The sequence below is a fragment of the Pollachius pollachius genome (assembly GCF_949987615.1).
Source record: "Pollachius pollachius genome assembly, chromosome: 4".
Classification (NCBI taxonomy): domain Eukaryota; kingdom Metazoa; phylum Chordata; class Actinopteri; order Gadiformes; family Gadidae; genus Pollachius; species Pollachius pollachius.
Genome location: NC_136937.1, coordinates 26,193,290 through 26,213,144, shown reverse-complemented (window position 1 = coordinate 26,213,144; position 19,855 = coordinate 26,193,290). Strand labels below are relative to the sequence as shown.

Genomic DNA, 19,855 nt, shown 5'->3' with positions numbered 1-19,855 from the left:
TTTTGGCAGTTTGGTTTTAAATGCATGCCCTCTTCTGCTCCCTCGCTCTCTTTACAGACTGGAATCTTACCTACAGCATCTTTAACCTTTCCCTCCAGAACAACACCAGGGAACAAGACGTTTTGCTGACCTTGTCCCAGTAGCAGATGAGGTCCTTGATGATTACAGAGGCATTCTTTGCCTGGCAGACCACATCGCTGCACTTGGGCAATTCCTCCAGCATTAGGAAATTCTACCAAAAAGAAAACAGACAAACAGACAATTAAATAGTAATATTAAAGGTCCAATGGCATGAAAATTTCACTTCATGAGGTTTTCTAACATTAATTTGAGTTCCCTTAGCCTGCCTATGGTCCCCCAGTGGCTAGAAATGACGTTAGGTCTAAAACGAGCACTAGCTATCCTGCTCCGCCTTTGGAAAATAAATGCTCAGACGCTCCGATTTAGAATATGTCGTCATAAGGGGCCAAGTTACCTCCCATTTCTCTGCCTTGCCCACCCAGGAAATTTGGCCAACCAATGAGACAATGAGCTACGACCGTGTGAGCGCCACATGTGTGTGTGTGAATATATGCACACTGTAACGCAGAAGTGTTGCACACTTGTTTGTTATTTGGATAACCGTTCTGCTGATAACACGCATAAGCTAAAGTAAAGCTCCCATATGGTGAAAGGACTATATTGCATCGGGTTCTCTTACATCTCTGGTGGTTCCACAACGAGACTCGTAGTGGGGTTATCTCGGCCATGGTTGAGAAGGAATTGGGGGAAAGGAACTTTGGCTTTGACTCCCTGAAGTCCAGATTGAAGAGCGACATGGAGGAAAAAGGGATTCTTGCCCTGGATTGGCTCCCGCCTGTGCCCCGCTGCCAGGCGGCGGAGGAGCCCCGCAGCGGTGGTGCTCCGGGGCGGTGGTGCCCCCGGGCGGTGGTGCTCCGGCATCGGGGCTCCGGCTGGAGACAATTCCGGACTAAAATCGCGGGCAACAATCCCTTTCTCCTCATGTCGGCGGTGGAGCCGAGATAACCCCCGCTACAAGTCTCTTTGTGGATGCAGCAGCAGTCTGCAAACGGCAACGATCCCTTTCTCCTCCGTGTCGCCGCTCAGTCTGTACTTCAGATTGACGTGGAAGTGGAAGAACCAGAGATGTCAGAGAACCCGACGCAGTCGTTTGACATTCATAATATCATACGGTGGCGCACGAAGCTTTTGGCCGTGATAATATATATGATATTATATAGATATCTATATATTATATTATATTATTTAGATATAGAGCTCCAGGACTCCCGCCAGAGCACCCGGAGTGTTCTAGAATATTTACAGAACATGGCCAAAAGCTTTGTGTGCCTCCGGATGATATTATGAATCTGAGCAATCGCGATACATCCACTAAACACTAGCGCATGGTACCTTGGCCGCAAGCTGCTCAGGGCCACACCCCCACCCTCCACCTTGACCTGCCTCTAAAAAACGGTACGTTTGTGGAAAGCTCATTGTGGGTCTGGTTCGTAGTGGCTGTAATTCTGCACCAAGGCTGAATTTCTTGAACGTCTTTAAGTACTGTATTAAGGTACGGCCACACTGAACGCGTTACGCACATTAGAGGAGTTGAAAATCGGCATTTTTGCATAGGGAACCATTGGTTTAGGCTATATATGCGTTACACGCGCTAAAGCAGTGCGTTAGGCACGTTAGACACGTTTTACGCACCTAAATAATGCGCCCAACGCACCAACGCGCATAGTTCAAAAAATTGAACTTTCGACACGCCTTGAACGCCTGAGCCGACCCGCAGGCCGGGTGGGGCCGATGTTTCCCACCACTATCCTCGGGCCGGGCCTTTGATCGAGAGTTTGTGTTTTTTTTTTTAATCATTGCTTTATATGCCTAATCTGAGGAGAAATCTATGCGATAAACAGAAATATTATAGGCCTTTATTACACGGGTCTTCTCAATGCCGTGGAACGCTCCGTTCACTTGCATGGGTAACAGTACGGTAACTTGTCAACCCCAGTGTCTTCGGTCGCTAAGCGACGTCAACGTCTTTGGCAGACTATTTCTCTGCTAAGCAACACTACGAATGCTGGTAATGAATAAATTGTAAAAAGACACACCATGTGAAGTTATTATTTCGTTTTGGCAAGTAGCCGTGTAATAAGCGGGATAATGTATAGAACGTCGCCGGTCATTATCGAAAATAAGCCCCTTCAGGGCAAGCAAGACACCTCCGCTGGGCGAGCGCATCTAGCTGCGTAGGCGCTGAGGACGACCACCTGCCCGGGTCGATCCCCAATGAAGCCGCCATCACGCTGGACGTGGATGGGGACGACCTCCCGGAGACAGGTAAACCTGGGAAGCTTCCAGATCCCGACAAGAGCTCGGACGACCACCGGGTCCCCCCCGACGACGATGACGACGACGACCTGATGGAGGAGGTGACCAAGGACCCCGGCTCCAAGAAGGCGTCGACCGCCAAGCCGCTGCAGCGAATCACAGTGGACCACGAGTGTGGCTATCAAGCCCAGAGCCGGTGGAGGGCGGAGGGAGGTCATCCTGGTCACCGACCACGCCCCCCTGAAACGGATGGCCGGAGCCAGGGACACCAACGCACGAGTGACGCGGTGGTTCCGGGCCCTCCGAAACATCAGGTATTATCTCCTAGGGAGGGAGGTCATCCTGGTCACCAACCACGCCCCCCTGAAGTGGATGGCCGGAGCCAGGAACGCCGACGCCCTGTCACGCCGGGATGCCTGCCTGAGCGGGTTCACCGACGACCAGGGGCCTGAGCAAGCGGTGGAGGAGTGTGGCATCCCGCTGCTGAACCCGCAGCACGCAGTAGACCTGGTTTACCGTCGCCAACCTCCAGCCGGCGACAGAGAGCACCACGTCTCTCCCCCCAATCAGCGCAATCGGGGACACCTGGCCGGAGGAAGGGAAAGGACCAGAAGCCGGACTTAAAAGGGGCACGAGTCCGCACCACATGGAGAGTGACACGGAGGGAGTAAGCACCAGACCGGGCGAACGGCGAGTGCCACGGAGAGAGTCTGCACCACATGGAGAGTGACACGGGGGGAGTCCGCCCCACAGAGCGAGCGACATTGGAGGGAGTAGGCACCAGGCCGGGCGAACGGCGAAGCAACACGGAGGGATTCCGCACCACGCCGGCGATCTAGAGGCTCCCGGAGACCCTAGCACGAGGATACAGACTGCGGCTTTAACCCTTGATTTCTGTGTGATTCCTGCCGGGTATCTGACTATCGGGGAAACGGATTGCCACAGCGCGTTGAACCATTTTTGTGACACACAATGATCAAGCGTCAGGTTAGGCGTGTTACGCACGTAATCTTATGCGCGTAATGCTTTCACTGTGGCCGTACCTTTAGGGGCCCACTAAATACACTATATAAAAGCATCCATAAAGTAGCATGCCATGGGACCTTTAACAGTAATAATAATCATAATACATCAAAATAAAATTAAAAAAATGTGAGTAAGGTGACGTACATTATGCACATGTCTCAGCAACACATGGAAAACTCACTAAAAGTCCTTGTCTAAAGAGTATGACACATCCCAACGTATAATTCAACGATTCCCTACCTGCACCCAAAAGCCAAACAGGAGGATGATATATTAGAGGGCAAAACTATAGGAAAATACATTGAGGTTAGGCAAAATGTAGGCAGAATCATAGATTACATGTGAGCATGCTTGAAGCACCCCAAGAAATCTTCCAGAGGTGTTTAAACTCGTCAGGCTCCTAATGGCCAATCAACCTCATACCTGGGGGGGGGAAATACGGGTGCTCCCCCTCACCTGGATCCGTTGCACGCTCACATAACTCTCAAAGAGAAGCTCGATGGCCCTGGGAAAGAAGAGGTTGACAGTAGTGGCTGTGTTACTGTACAGCGACACAGTAACGAAGATGCTACTGGCTTTGATGGTGTTGCCCAGCTGCACGTAGATGGCGAAGGTGATGAAGATGATGACCTTGCTGGCCGAGAAGAAGGAGGCTAGGTTTAGGGCTTGCAGCATGGAGCTCTTCATCACGTTGTTGATCTCCTCCCTATGGCGGGACAGGGGGGTTTAGAGACAGCATCACGTTTTTACATCACGTTTTATATGTTGGGCTAAATGTATGATGAGGCTCTAGCTTACTAGAGTTTGTACAGTCCTAGAGTTGGTACAGTGTAGGTCTACCCATCATGCATCTGGGTGGAGTTCACACACATACACATACACACACCACAAGTGGACAAATTCACCCCTGGGGGTAAGATTTGGGGCCATTTAAATTGTTTAAAGGGGACGTATTATGAAAACAACTTTTCCTGGGATTTGGGCTGTTGTTTTGGGTCTCTGGTCCTCCCACTGGCGTACAGACTTTGAAAAAAGTCTGTACATGATTTTTCGAGTGAGATATGCATTTCTGAAAGTACCCCGCGTACAGTTACCAAACGAGTGATTCAGTTTCGGCGCCCCCTCCGAAACAGTTGAATATTACCTCCCACTTCCCCACTCCCCTCCTATCAGAGCATAGCATTTGTGGAACAGTGGACGAGCAGCTCCGGCGGGGGGAACTCGGCGGCAGCTCAGCTCCGGGAGTACAATCCCCTTCTCTGCCGGACTGCCGCCGAGCTCACCCCAACGGACTTTTCAGCTCCCGGAGGACACCCGTCGGAGCAGCCGGAAAGCTTCGGCGGCAGTTCAGCTCCCGGAGTACACCGCCGGAGCTGCCGGCGGCCGAACGGCTTCGACGGCAGCAGTCCGGCAACTCCGGTGGTGCCGCTGAGGCTTCAGCGGCAGTCTTGCAGCTCCGGCGCGGGGAGCTCGGCGGAAGTCTGGCAGCTCAGCTCCCGGAGTACAGTCTCTTTCTCCTCCATGTCGTGGTTCATGGACTTCAGAGAGTCAAGGCCAAAGTTCCTTTTCACCAATTCTTCTCATCTATGTCCGAGATATCCCCCACAAGAGTCTTTACTTGTTGTGGAAGTGCCAGCGACGTCAGACGCAGTCTTTGTGATTCATAATATCATCCGAGGCGCACATAGCTTTTGGCTGTGAAATTAGATATAATATTATATAAATACCCATTTTCAATATTATTATTACTATATTATATTATATAGATATAGAGCTCCAGGAGTCCGCAAACTGCAACAATCCCTTCTCCTCCATGCTGTGGTTCAATCTGACAGCTCATTGGTCAATGGGCAGCAGCTCATTTGCATTAAAGCTACAGACACCAGACACAGCGCATTCTCAAGGGACTAAAACAGAGGGGAATATCGGTAGGTGAGATTTTTTTTTTCTTTTCTTTTTCCTAAAAGCTATATCCAGCAAACAGCTTCAAAAACATGTTTTCTGGAACTCAAATACTATGTTTACTTGTTGTGAAAACGCCATAATATGTCTCCTTTAAACCCCTCCTTACCCTCTGAACCGTGAAACCAGACACGCAAAGGGCTTCTCCCAGGCATACATCTTGATGATGCGCATGCTGGACACGACTTCGTTTATGGTGTGAATCCTGCTGTCGGTGAGCACTGCCATCCTGTTCCTGCAATGCATCATAGGTAAAATACTTAATGTAATGCGTATGCAGATGTAACACCCTAAAATCTATGTCATAAAAGCTGAAGATAGGATAGGCTATTTATTTTGCAAGCATACTTTGGGTCATCGTTGTTAAAAAACAGAAAGAAAAAGCCTTTACATGTGGCTGTGACAGGCCTGTAATAAGTCATCCAATCATTTGATTCAGCCCAAAATGCTGAAGCTAGTGAGTTATGTTTAGGGGAGTGGCTTAGTCTGGCGGGAGGGGATTTCAGTTGGATAATTGCCCTCTGAAAGGTGCTCTATGATTAATGATGAAAAATAATTTAATTTACGACACTTGACAAAGTATTTGATTTAATAGCATCTGAAACCCTGCTGCACATTTGAATGCATTGCATGATGTCGATGGGTGAAGGGCATACAAGATACCTGAACATGGAGAACAGGCTCCCAAACAGGGTTTGAAGGGGCATCAGAATTATAGGGACTAGTATGCCAGCCAAACACGAGGGCCCGATTTCTACCCACAGTAGGGCGACCACCACCGCTACCTGGGTAGGCCCCACCCACAGGGCTTGCAGCATAATAGGAAGCTGGAGAGGAAAGGAAGAAACAAATTAGGAGCAGCATTCTTGTTTTGATGGAGAGGACCGCTAAATAGTGAGTGAGGGAGAAGAAAGATCATAGATGATATCATAGGTTAGGAATTTTTTTTCAGGGTCTATGATGAACCCGTCGGACAAAAGAGTAGGTCAACAAATGAGTGAATAAACACTTTTGAACATGCAGTTTTCTGGCCCCCATCTTTAAAAGGCTTCAGACATTTTTCTAACTAAAATTGGAGATCAAATGCAATCATCAGTGGGTGTAGTCTTTAAGAGGCTTACTTATTTTGGCCATATAGCAACTACACTTTTAGTAAAGAGACTTCACAGGGAATTGAGTAGATTCATGTCAAAGAACAAGGAACAGAGGCCACCAAAATATTCCACACTAGTTGCCAAGCTCACTAATTATAATGCAAACCGGGACGTGAATAAGTGGGACAGTGTTGTTGGCAGGCTGCTAGGTAATGGCCGCACCATTACGAATAACACGCTGACACCTAGAGGAGAGATATCTGGGTGTGTTTCCCAAGTGTGAAAGACACAGAGGGTAGTCTACTGGCGGGGCGTTGGCATTCAGCTCAAAACCCAAGCCGAACGGTACTGGGTTCGATCCCGCGATGGCTGCAGTCTACCAGTAGATGAATGTTACTGTCATGACTGATGTTTTCCGGGTTAAGTGAGAGCCTTTCCCTGGACTGAATGAGCTGTGAATGCTACGTTAATTTGTCGGTAAAATGGACTGCATTCAGCAACTTTGGGCAAACGTCTCGGCCTAACCATCCTGTTCGGTGGAGATGTCACATACATCGTCAAACTTTCCAACGTCGTTAGATAGGAGGTTGACGATCTGACCTGCGGTAGTTTTCCCTCTGGCTGAGTTGCTGAGACATAAGGCCTGGAAGGAGGGAAGAACAACATTAAAACTTAAGACACTCAGGGGTCTCACCATGAATAAATAACCCAGCCACGACCGTGACCCATAAAAAATTTTAAATCTCTGTTTCCTTCCCTGTTCACAGTGGTTCCAGGACATGAACTTCAAAAGCTCCAAGAATCTCCATCTCTCAATCTTTATAAGTACTTCTTATCTTGAATAAATAATTCATCTTGCGTAACTGCTCGCCTACGCTCAAGTCACCTGCAGCTTTAGCTCACTCCCAGAATTCCTAGACAACTGGAGGTAAAATACACCCTGATTCAAGCCACACCCACTCCCCCCCAGCCCCGTCCAATAGGCTCACCTTCTTGTAGATCATGTGACACAGAGCAACCCGTATCTTCATGCCCACCGTCTGATAATGGAAGTATATGTGATGCATCACCGCCAGCAGAAGGGAGCATAGGGACATGCCAAGGGCGTAGCAGAATGCTAGTTGTAAACCATGATAGTCGTTGGGGTCGTAAGTCTCAAAGTAGCGCAACAGGTACCCCAGCAGCACTGGCTGGACAATCTTGGTCGCCTCCTGAGAGCAGAGAGTGGTTACGTTCAGACGATCCATTAAGTTACATTCAGCAGACGCTTTCGATTCAACGCGAATCCGCCGGTTCTCAGTGTATGCCAATTGATTATGTGGAGGCATTAGGTTAAGGTAAAGGTACATACGCATTTAGGAGGAAATAAAAACACCAGAAGAATGTTTAGATTTCATTACTAGTCATCTGTAGAAGGTATGCCATTAATGAAAACCGTTTTCTTGGGTTTCAATTTAATCAGTTGAATTTCACTGTAGACTTAAAGAGCCAGTGAACTCAAATCAGACAACAAAGTAATTATGCCATTTTATCACTGTAACTGAAGTAAGACTCTAACTTGCAGAAAGAAATAGTAAAATTCTATATTTTTTCCTGTCTCCGCCGAACATTTTGTGAGTGTTACACCCTGCTTCGAACGCAATTTGCGTTCTTTTTGTGTCGTCCAAGTGACGACCATGGGTCACAGGCGGCGAGGTGTGTGGGCATATAGAGATCTGTCTGGCCAGTGTCTAAGAGAGGGTTAAGCTTCTTGGACACTAGTTTAACGTCAAGCTTTGTGTAGATGTGCGGTTCTGTGGAGATCGTTCTGGCAGCAGTTGATTTTGATGTTCGCGCCCAAGAGATGGTTTGGCTTTCCGGACACATAGTATAACGCTGTGGTGTGTGGTTATACAAAAAAGTAACAAGAAGTTGCTGTGGGTCGTAACCATGGGGATAACTTTCATTCTATGAACTCGCAGCCCAAAACGTTGTTTTTATTACTATTACTATAAGGAACTTTTTATGACTAATATACTTGATAGCATTAATGAAAAATAAACTTTTCTCAGGGTGAAGTAAAACAACAAGCCAACTCTTTGGTTGAAAAAATTAGGATTAAAAAAGTGATGAGTCGGCCTGCAATGCGTAAATTACCTCAATGAATGTTAAGATGCCGAGCAATGCATATAATTTCCAGTGGCAAAAGATGATGGCTTTGGATAAACTTGGTTCTTTCAGGTCTTTGGATGTCTTCAGGCACTCTTCATCCCAGTATCTGTTAAAGGGGGTTAAATGGGCTTCATTCATCTGTGCCAGGAATGAGATCCCGCCACCAAGCTAGGATAACCAACCATTTAGAAACTGCTATTCTTAGCAAAAAAGCTATAGCCTTTCTTCAAATGTTAAGAATTTTATTTTGATTTTCAACATGTTTGTATGGAGCTAAATATAACAATAATATGAGTAGTAAATTATAAAGTGTTATTTAAGTTTTACACACACATACACACAAATGCACCTTTGCAAGGTTTCCCCCAGTGTTTTTGAGCGGTATTCCGGCAGCAAGTTGTACAAGTCCTCTCCTTCAAGGGACCGTTTGTAACCGATACGAAACAAGGGGTTCATCCAGCTGGTGACAGAAGAGTTTACAGAGAATAAAATCATAGTAGACTATTGGCTACGCACCACCAAACATTTAGTCAAGGTAAGACGTTCATGGACGATATGTTATAACATTATCTATTCACACAACATAAATATCAACATTTTGACAAAAGTTGTGGAAGTCCGATGGCACAAAGATTTTTTTTTATCTTGATAGTGCCTCACCTTCCTAGTAAGAAACTCTAGCAGATAATATTGAGTATTGTCAAACCAAGGGAACTACTTTTCTCATTGTCTCAACACATACTTGGCACTCTGGTCTTTAGCCACCGCTGCAGGAGCACTTAGCAGTAGAGATGCAATTGTTTCTTTACATTAACATTAAAATAATACAATGCAATGTTAACAATATAAACTTGATGATACACAAACAGGTAGATATCTTGAGAACCCATTTTATTGAAAGTTCAGGGCGAATGTAATTGAATGACAAGTCAAACAATAGCAATTGCACCTGACGGCCATTAGATAGCGCTGAAGAACATGTTTTCTGATTGAAGGCAATTTTCCTATTTCCTCTGAAACCCTCTCTAGGCTACAATACATTGATTATAAACACCAACAACATGATAAAAAGATTCACAGGCTACAAAAATAATAAAGAATTCACCAAAATCGCCACATAAAATCTTTAGAGCAAGCCTCACAAAAATCATTGAACAGAATTTGTTTTATTCAGTTCCATTTGAGAAATGTTGGCCAATAAAGTAGGAGCAGTTAGCCCATTTTTCTTATAAGACCATTTTGTGATTGTATAAAAAAAACACGACTATTAATAGTTGGATACCAATACCCCGCACTACCCATAAACCCAAATTGTGGTACTGCACCCAAGGGTGCCGCTATTTAAAAAATTATATGAACTAGCCTTATTTCTCCTTACCAGATTGACCTGGACTCAAAATTCTTCCATCATATTAATCTCTAAAATCACATGCATCTTTTTCACCCTGGTCTTCTGCTCTAGAAATGTTTACTTTTCCCACAATTTCATAGAAAAGCCAAACGTCCACAGTCTGAACCCATTTTGTCTATATGACTATTTTGTAATTGTATAACTACCATACGGCTATTATTAGGTGGATACCAATACCCCGCACTACCCATAAACCCAAATTGTGGTACTGCACCCAAAGGTGCCGCTACCCATGCTTATTTTTATGGGGTTGGAATTTCGTGTTTCTAACAATGATTATGCAATGGTCTAATTTATAGGCCAATTTCCCCGTGCAGTCTCTTTGCTGAAAGCGTAGTTGCTAAATGCCCAAAAAGAAGACTTGCTTAATATGAGAACAAATTATCTCAGACCCATACAACTTTATGTGGTGTTGTGTTGACCACTCTGTGTAGAAGCAGAAACTCGTCCGAACTGGTGTTAGCATATGTTGTGCTGATGTTACCTTTAACATTGTGTGGTCTAATAAGGCAGAGACCCAATTAATTAATAATCAGGCGGAGATAAAAAAAAATCGGTTGAATCTGTGTCATATCTGACTTCCACAACCTATGTCAAAATTGGTGGTGGTCCTAAGTCCTGTATGTCTATGGTATAAGTAATCCAAGGCTTGTATATATGTTTATAGTCTATTTAGGTCCTGTATGTTTACACCCCTAAATACTAAAATCTACTTTCTCACAACTTCATCAATCATCAACACTTTGTAACAACATGAAGTGGTTATATGCTCGGTTTCCATTTAAATCTTTTTTGACTTACCTGAAGAAAAGCTTTGAGAACCAATTCGCCGTCGCCGCTGGGTTGGTCTTCTCTGCTTTCCTCTTGACTTTTTCCATGGTGGTAACTCATTCGGGACGTCAGACACTAATATCAATATACGTTTTTTCTGTTTCCCTTTGGAGCCACCGCAAGTTTGCTCGGGATGCCAGACTGTATATATACATCACACGATCAAACACCAGAAGTAACCTGATTGGATTAAAGCAATGAGGGCAAGATTGCTATTGGCTTCTCCATGGACGTCCCTTTTATTGGCTTACGTGAATTAGCACAACGGTCTATCCCAGGGTGAAACAAATTTGTATCCAAGGGGCCAGATAAGGACACATGCATCTGTTTATGAAAGTTTGGCTATTAATGTAATAGGTTTAAATAGTTCCAAAATTGAATCGGAAAAACACCTAAAGGCGTGTGAACATGTCAATATTGGAAAATAACATTATCACAAAAAAATCTTGCCCTCATTTGTGGAATAACTAGTCATTAGTCATTAGCCTGGATGACTTATAGCCGTCGTGTTGACCTTTCCTTTGGAAAGCCATAAGCAAAATGAATGTCTTAGAATCGCACAATTACACAAAATCTAGACGTAGCTATTGAGATCTTGGAGAACCCTAACCCTAACCCCAAGGTAAAAAGAAAAAACTGAGCAATTTTATATGATGCACTATTACTTTATTGTACAATAAATATCAATGTTCACCCACGTTTTTAATTAATTTAGAATAGCAGGAAATTAAATGAATGACTAAGTGAATGTAAGTGCTTGGCATTTGTTCTATGAGCATCCTTACCATACCAACAGCGATATTATATTGTTGTTTCTCTTTCTTCTGACAAACGTACCTATTGTACCTAAATGTAAATGAGAAACCCTACAGGAAGTGACTCACAAAGCCTAAACAAATGCTCCATCTCATGGCGCCTCAGCAAGCGGCTCGCTTGTAAGATTTTGAGTATAAATTCCTCCCAGGCCTTAACCCTACCAATTAGAACTGTCCCAAATGATTATTTTTCAAACGATTAATCTTGCGATTATTTTTTTCAACTAATCAACCAATCTAACTTGGATTTATATAGCGCCTTTCACAGTACCCAAGGTCGCTTAACAAAAAGGGCAGAGAGAAAAGGGGGGGGGGGGTAGGCGTCAAAGGAATATTTTAAGGGGATTTTTGAACATGGGCAGGGATGGGGCAGAGCGGATGTAGAGTGGTAGGCTGTCCCACAGTGTGGGAGCGTTGGCAGAGAATGCCCTGTCCCCAAAGGTCCTTAATCCGGTGCGGGGGATGGCCAGCAGGTCCTTGTCAGAGGATTGCAGGGAGCGTGACTGCAGTGAGTGAGTGTAGGGGTGGAGGTGATCTGTGAGGTATTGGGGTGAAAGGCCAAGGAGAGATTTGTAGGTGAGCAGGATAATTTTGTAGGTGATGGGTGACTTGACTGGGAACCAGTGGTGCTGTTGGAGGATGGGACTGATATTCTGCCAGGCAAGGGCGTAACTTTGGCTTGAGAAGTGGGGGGAGGGGCACAATAATCCGGGGGTCTGGGGGTAGTCCCTGCATTACTACATACATTTAGGGACTACGGTAACCAATACAAACTTTATTTATTCATGTATGGACGGAGGTCAGTGAACAAAAACTACTGACATAATAATTTTCCTCCTTTAAAGGTGATCTAACATTATCAGGCCCTGAGCAGAGGGACACAATTGGCAGAGTATCTCAAAACAAAAACATCTAAAAGAAAAACAAATGTCAACAAAATACCGAATCAGCGACCATGAACTGGAAATAGAAAGACCACTTTTTAAAACTGTGGAAACCAAGAGAGGAACGTGTCTGTACACACTGCCACCTGGGCATTGAAACAGAAATACATTTCCTGTGTTCATGTTCCAAATATAAACACATAAAGGTGCGTTCACGCCAAACGCGAAGGGGCGACAAGATCCCATACAAAGTGAACGTATAGACATGAATCGGGCAAATTATTCGCTAGATAAACCCGGCGACAAGTGACCGACGAGTTTTGTCGCGCCACACTTTCGCCCTGCACAGGCGAGCGCGTTCACGAGGATTTGTAGAGCGACAAATTCGCTCGATTTCAAATATTTAAACTTTGCCGCGACATTCGCGTGATGACAGCCAATCAGCGTTCAACCAGCCAACCGTTCCCTGCAGGGCAGTCCGGGGTGAACCGCAGCAAATTCACCTGACAAAACTTGCACAGGGACAGTTTATGTTTTGTCCCGCGACAAAACTGGGGCGACAACGCGAAGGGGCCACAAATGTGTCTTTTGGTGTGAACGCAGAGGTATTTCCAAAATGTTGAATGCTTTTCATGGTTTCATGGCTTTAATAACAAAAAGCTTCCTTATTTGTTTGGGGAAGATAAAAGTGTAAATGTCTGCTCCTGCCACAATGACAGGCAAAAAGAACGAGAGAAAAATGAAGAAAGAGAGAGAGAGAGAGAGAGAGAGAGAGAGAGAGAGAGAGAGACAAACAGAGAGACATTGGGGGAGAGACAGAGGCACAGAGAGAGAGAGAGAGAGAGAGAGAGAGAGATGTATGCTATGTCCATACATCGTATGTCCTTCATCTCCCCCTTCAACCCCATCTCTATTTATCCTAACTCCCTTGATCCATCCTTCTATACTGTCTGTTCATTCTCCTCACTTGAAAGAACCAAACACATGCTTCCTGTACTCATTCACAAAGATTAACTCCTGGCAAATTTTTCCCTTGCTGACTTCATCCAGTATTTCTTTCTGCCCGATAATTTGTGCAGACAGCCAAGCTTGTGGGGCCAATCCAGGACATCAGATGTCAGTGAAGACGCTGTACAAGCAGCCTGGGTGACTAGATTTACACAGTGGGGGCCACAGTGTACATAAAAAGCCAGTGGCTGCATCTCCCTTGTCCTGGCCTGTGCTCCCTTGCTGTTGCCTGACGTGTTTGCTGCTCCATCATATGTCTGTCCACGCAGACCAGACAGCAGAAGATTCAAGCGGAGCAACACATCTGTGGCAACCTTTGCTAGGTTTTCCCCAGTTGTGCTTGAGACTTCATAAAACCCCAAGATGGCCTCGTGGGGGACCAAATCATAGTCTACATACCGGACACATATGGCTTCCTGTTCAGTGCCTTCTATGTCCTGCGTTCCATCAATAATTATGGAATACTGGAGGAGAGGCAGCTTGTGAATTGAGGTAATGATTTCCCTAATTATGCTGTTTGCAAATAGATTTAAAATTTCATTCTGGATTTTGGGGGACATGTAATCATGTCTTCTTGTTGACAGCCATTTCTCTAGGCCAGGGTCATCTTCTCTTCTTACTTTTAGTAACTGGCAGAAGTTCCCTCTTCAACTACATGACCCCTAAGAGCAGCTCTATGGCGAACCAAGAGCTGTACAGAGCCCACAATTTTCATCAGACACCTTCTTGATTCCTGCTGCTGTGCAGCTTTGGCCGAAGATAACTGGACATCAACTGGTTTTACATTTACATTTACATTTAGGGCATTTAGCAGACGCTTTTATCCAAAGCGACTTACAATAAGTGCATTTGTTACAATAAGTACATTTGTCATAAGAAGTGAAACAATATATCGCTGTCGGTACAGTAAAGATGTTCATAGAACCAAGTGCAAGTATTACATTATTACAGTACAATCGCTAGGCTAACCCATTCCCCGTGTAAAGCAAAGATAGCAGCTACTGTAGATGCTACACAATTAAGTACCTTGAATAAGTGCAATGTACAAGTCCCAGGACGTACAACGGTTTTGCTTTGTGGCAGTGGCTAGTGACAGAAACGTTGTGTGCATTGCTTTGGACATGTTCTGCAAATTTTTGAATTGCCTTTTTCCAGTTTTGGAAACCAGTTTTAGAAAATGTTGGATCTGCGTTCTTGGCCAGATTTGATCTTTCATGTCCAAAAGCTTGAGCACAGAAAAAACATAGGATTCCATTGACTCCTGAAATATAGTGGAGCCAAGGAAATTCTCTGTACCACTTTTCTTGTAATCGTAGCGTTTTGTTGGTGAGCTGCTGCACTACAATGAGCTTTGGGTTAGCGTGGTAGGGTTCAGCTTTCTGCCCAACTGCCTGCACTTCTCTGCTTGTGCCTGTCCCCTCAGGTCTCTCCTATGAAACATGAAAACAACCGTGTTCACTTCTTATCATGTTCACTCCTTCCTCTCATTATCAACAAACCAAAATCTCCTAACCCTTTATACAGCACATATAACCTACCTGCAACTCAGTGCTGCTTCTCCCTGCCTCGCCCTCCCTGTCTTCCATAGGCACCTCAACCTCATCTGATCTCTAATATGAAAGCAATTGACACAAACAAGGTATAGAACAATGCTGATGGGAAAGCCAGAGCCATATTGAAATCATATTGGTTGTATTATTATTAGGGATGTGCATTTCTGGCAAATATACTATTCAATATTCGCTGAGAAGTATTCGAATAATATTAGAAAATCGGTCAATCAAGAACGCCCACGCACGCACGCACCTCGGATACACGCACACATAATGACACAGGGAGAGGCTTTTATGATTTGTATGAAATCAATCTGTTTATTTCAACAACTGCGCCATCAACATTCAACATCAAAATTAGTTCAATTTGGGCTTAGGCAGATAGGCCTACATGTGCAGAAAACAGATCGCTATTTATTTATTTATTTTACTGAACACAGCCTGCATGATGGTGAACTAGACACGTCTTTAGCATATGGAAACTATGGCCTATCGGTAATTGTTCATAACCTTTTCAATTTAAAAAACTGCAAAATCAACAAAACTTCTAACTTTTAATTAGGTGAGTGCTGCATGCAGCGCTGCTCTTCATAAGTTTTACTCTTTCTTTTCTCTTTATTATTTCTTACAAACTTTGGGACCTATCTCCTTCCTCAATTTTTCACCTAGAGACTCCATTCAAATTTTAAAATGTTCAGAATAGCTTGGAATCGCGCGATGCTTTTCGAATGTTGGTGCTTCAACTGTTTAAGACGTAACTAAAACAAATTTCAACCGTTTATCTTCGTTCAAACCATTTAACAAATCTACACACTTGTATCTACAATAATATCTAAACGGAATTTCAATATAATTTAAATTTTCTTCAGAATCACAGTTTTAGTTTCATACCGGCTTCAATTTTTCACCTAGAGACTCCATTCAAATTTTAAAATGTTCGGAATAGCTTGGAATCGCGCGCTTCCTTTCAGATTTTTTAAATATTTTATACTTTTTAACATATTCTACTTTTAAAACTGTGTAAGACATAACTAAATCAATTCATCTTCATTCAAAAAATCTAAACACTTGTATCTTCAATAATATCTAAACAGAATTTCAATATCATTTAAACTTTCTTCAGAATCACAGTTTTAGTTTCATACTGGCTTCGTATTGAGCTCTTTTCATTGAAGACGTCTGCCCATTCTGACACGTCGTACTTCTTAATTCATCATAACTCAATCATTTTTCAACCGTTTACCTTTGTTCAAACCATTTAACAAATCTACACACTTGTATCTTCAATAATATCCAAACGGAATTTCGATATCATTCAAGCTTTAGTCAGAATCACAGTTTTAGTTTGATACCGGCTTCGTTTTCAGTTGGTCTCATTGATTTACGTTGACGCCACTGCATCCGTCCGTTGACGGATCTCATTGACTTTGCATGTGGCGATCCCCAAATGCATTGTGGGTCCGTCCGTTTCGTCGGCTCCGTGTGTAATCCATTGCATGCAATTCAGCAGTAAGTTAGTTATAAGCTGGCTTAGTTTTTGGTATTTTGAAGTTCAAAGTTCAAAAGCTTTATTTGTCCAACATGTTGCCATATTAGAAAATTGTCTTTGATTGAAGGCAGTCTGTTCTCTAATTGTGTGTATGTGGTGCTTGTGTAAGAAGTATGTTGTGTGTGTATTGCCTTGGGTATGAAGGATTTTGTATAGAGAGATTTTTTGGCTAGAGACACTCTGTATCTTCGGCCTCATGGAAGCAGCTCAAAACAGCTGTGGAGGGGGTGGGAGGGATCCAGGAGAATGGAATTGGTCTTCCTTTCCACTGTTTGAGTGTGCAAGTCTGAAAGCTGTTTATTGGATGCTGGTTATCTTGCTTGCCTGCTTAATTATCCTAGCCAGTTTTACCTTGCATCTGCTTGTTAGGAAGCTGTACCGAGATGTAATGTTGAACGAGATGACAGATTTGATCAGTGTCTGATAAAGCATTAATAAAGTGTCCTTTCTGACATTGAACGCTTTCAGCTTCCTCAGGAGACAAATGCGTTGTTGGGATTTTTTGTAAACTCTGTCTCCGTGCTGGGTGAAGGACAGGCAGTGGTCAATCTGGGTGCTAAGGTACTTGAAATGTTTAACCTGTTCAACAACTTGCCCCTCGAGTCTTAAAGGTGTGGACAGTGGATGTGGGGCTTCGGGTGCCCAGCACCTATGCCAACACAGTTGTTTGTTCTTGCTGATGTTTAGTTGCAGTGAGCTCTCCTTGAACAACAGGGCCATGGTGCTGACATACTGCATGTAAGTGGACAGGGTATGCTCGTCTGTCAGGTTGGCCACCAACGCCATGTCATCAGCATATTTCAATAGTTTTAGTCCATTCATCTTGCAGGTGATCTCATTTGTGTATATAGAAAAGAGAAATGGTGACAAGACACATCCCTGTGGGACTCCTGTATTTGAAATGGTGTTGGTAGATGTCACACCATGCACTCTCACAATCTGGGGTCTGTTCATTAAGAAATCCTTAATCCAGAGCATCAGTGTTGGGTGACTTGTAGCTGCTGAAGGCGATGTAGAAGTGTGTTAATATTTACTGTGTTGAACGCTGATGAAAAATCCATGAATAGAATCCTGACAAAGGAGTGTTGGGAGTCATTGCCTTGTCACAGCGTCCAGGAGACCTAGACTGGCATCCTCCACACCCGTCTTGGTTTTTAGGCAAACTGCAACGGATCCAGACTTTCACCAACCATGGTGGTGAGTTCCTCTGCAACGACTCTCTCCATACATTTGCAGAGGATAGAGGTGAGTGACACAGGTCGGAAATCGTTCAGGGCTTTGGCATGAGGCTTTTTAGGAACAGGAATGTTTCCTAGACACAAATCGAGCGTCCTGTCCAAACGTGTTGAAGAAGTCACATATAGCTCTAAATTTGGGAGAAATTCTAAAATGCGCTCTTCTGCTAGCGCGTTGTCAGGGCCAGGGACATACACAAGAATTACAATCAGTTGTTGAAATTCACGGGGAAGATAGTGGAGACGAAACGACACTGTCATGATTTCGTAGTGGTGTGAGCAGTGCCTCTTAAGCACTGTGAAATTCGTTGCCCATCTATCATTTACAGCCGGGCATAGACCGCCCCCGATTGATTTCCCTGTTCTCTCTGTGTCCCGGTCAAAGCGCATGAATGTGAAGCCATTTAAGCATACTGCAATGTCTTCAGTTAGCCATGTTTCAGTGAAACAGAATAAACTTGTATTTCGGTAGTCAAGAGTCAAGTTTAATCAGTGCCGCAAGCTCATCCATCTTATTACGCAGTCTCCTCGTCTCCTAATCCTGTTCCTAATTCCTCCTCTCGATCCTTCTTTCCTCCGTAATTGTCTTCTTTATCAGAGTTTTTGGTATGAAATCCAGTTGTTCGGGTGATAAGTCAACTGTCTGGCAAGCGTGTTGAAGCTTCAGAAGGTCCGCTCTGGTGTAAGTGCGTCTCGGTGGATTTGAATACGCGGTGACCCCAGCAGAGAATAAACCTCCATAACTTGTTGCAGAATGGCTTTTAAATTCCACCAACGCAGATTTGACAGTGTCCATAATTCATGAGAATATTGTCACGGTTTAAACTGGACACAAATGTGAAAAAATAAATAAAATATTTTATTAAGAAGCCTTTCAATCACGAGTCGCTCAAACATAGGAGCGCCCCGCATCTCGTTGCCAAGCAACGACAGGTTTTCCGTATCAACTGTAGGGCTTAAACCGAGCGAAAAGACTACAACCAGCCCCCCTTTCCGGTTCCTGTCCGGTATCCGTTTCAATGGATTTACAAAATGCCAAATAAAACACGACAGAAACTGTAGTTCGCTACGATACTTGATAAGGAACATCAACGAACACCACTAACCACTCGGTGAGTTTCACATTTCTGAAAACAAACGTTTAGGGTTATTTGTGTTTGTGAATGCCCATAGCCAGCCATTGTGAAGCAGGCAGGAGCGATTTGAAATTAGCCAAACACCCGAGACAGGACCAATATTCAAAATGTACATTTTGTTAACCACTCTATTTCATCCTTGACAAACCAGAAAGGGGGCTCAATGTTCAAAATACCGGAATTGTCCTTTAACTATTTTTATTCCATGCTTATTTTGTTTGGGGTTGGAATTGTCTTTCGCGTTGCTAACAATGATTTTGCAATTGCCTAATTTGTAGGCCAAATTCCCAGTTTAGTCTCTTTGCTGAAAGTGTAGTTGCTAAATTTCCAAAAAGAATTAAGCCTTTTAAAGACTTGTTAAAATGAGAACAAATTATCTCAGACCCCTACAACTTTATATGGTGTTGTGTTGACCAATCTGTGTAGAAGCAGAATCTCGTCAGAACTGGTGTTGGCATATGTTGTCCTGATGTTACCTTTAATATCGTGTGGTCTAAAAAGGCAGAGAACAAATTAATTAATAATCAGGCGGATATAAAACATTTTTTGAACCTGACATATCTGACATCCACAACCTGTGTCCAAATTTGTTAATTACTTTAAGTTTAACATTTTGCCATCTATTGGTAGAATTGGTCGCATTATAACATGACTTCCATGTAATGTCTTGCCTTGACCTGCCACATTTTCTTTATTTTAATGTAAAACTTGTATGTATGTATGTGTGTTTGTATGTATGTATGTGTGTATGTGTATATATATATATATATAATCAACATAACGTTATATTGATTAAAAAAACAGTTTCTGTTAAAATGTCTTGTGGTAAGCTGTTATGAAACTAAAGAAAGTAAGATACTCTA

The 19,855-nt window shown here is 43.7% G+C and overlaps 2 protein-coding genes across 2 annotated transcripts in view; both read right to left on the bottom strand.

The window, feature by feature from the left end:
• Window positions 1-10,859, bottom strand: part of LOC307075083 (ATP-binding cassette sub-family C member 4-like) — a gene marked incomplete at both ends in the record, with an annotated part of 30,588 nt that extends 19,729 nt beyond the window's left edge. The window contains 9 exons of the mRNA XM_079735589.1: window positions 131-232; window positions 3,820-4,069; window positions 5,435-5,560; window positions 5,989-6,152; window positions 6,973-7,062; window positions 7,409-7,630; window positions 8,556-8,676; window positions 8,920-9,030; window positions 10,783-10,859. Of these exons, the coding sequence (XP_079591715.1) occupies window positions 131-232; window positions 3,820-4,069; window positions 5,435-5,560; window positions 5,989-6,152; window positions 6,973-7,062; window positions 7,409-7,630; window positions 8,556-8,676; window positions 8,920-9,030; window positions 10,783-10,859 (1,263 nt within the window). The remainder of the gene's footprint in view (window positions 1-130; window positions 233-3,819; window positions 4,070-5,434; window positions 5,561-5,988; window positions 6,153-6,972; window positions 7,063-7,408; window positions 7,631-8,555; window positions 8,677-8,919; window positions 9,031-10,782) is intronic.
• The window catches only part of LOC307074718 (tripartite motif-containing protein 16-like), a 298,259-nt gene that overhangs the window by 72,636 nt on the left and 205,768 nt on the right, over window positions 1-19,855 (bottom strand).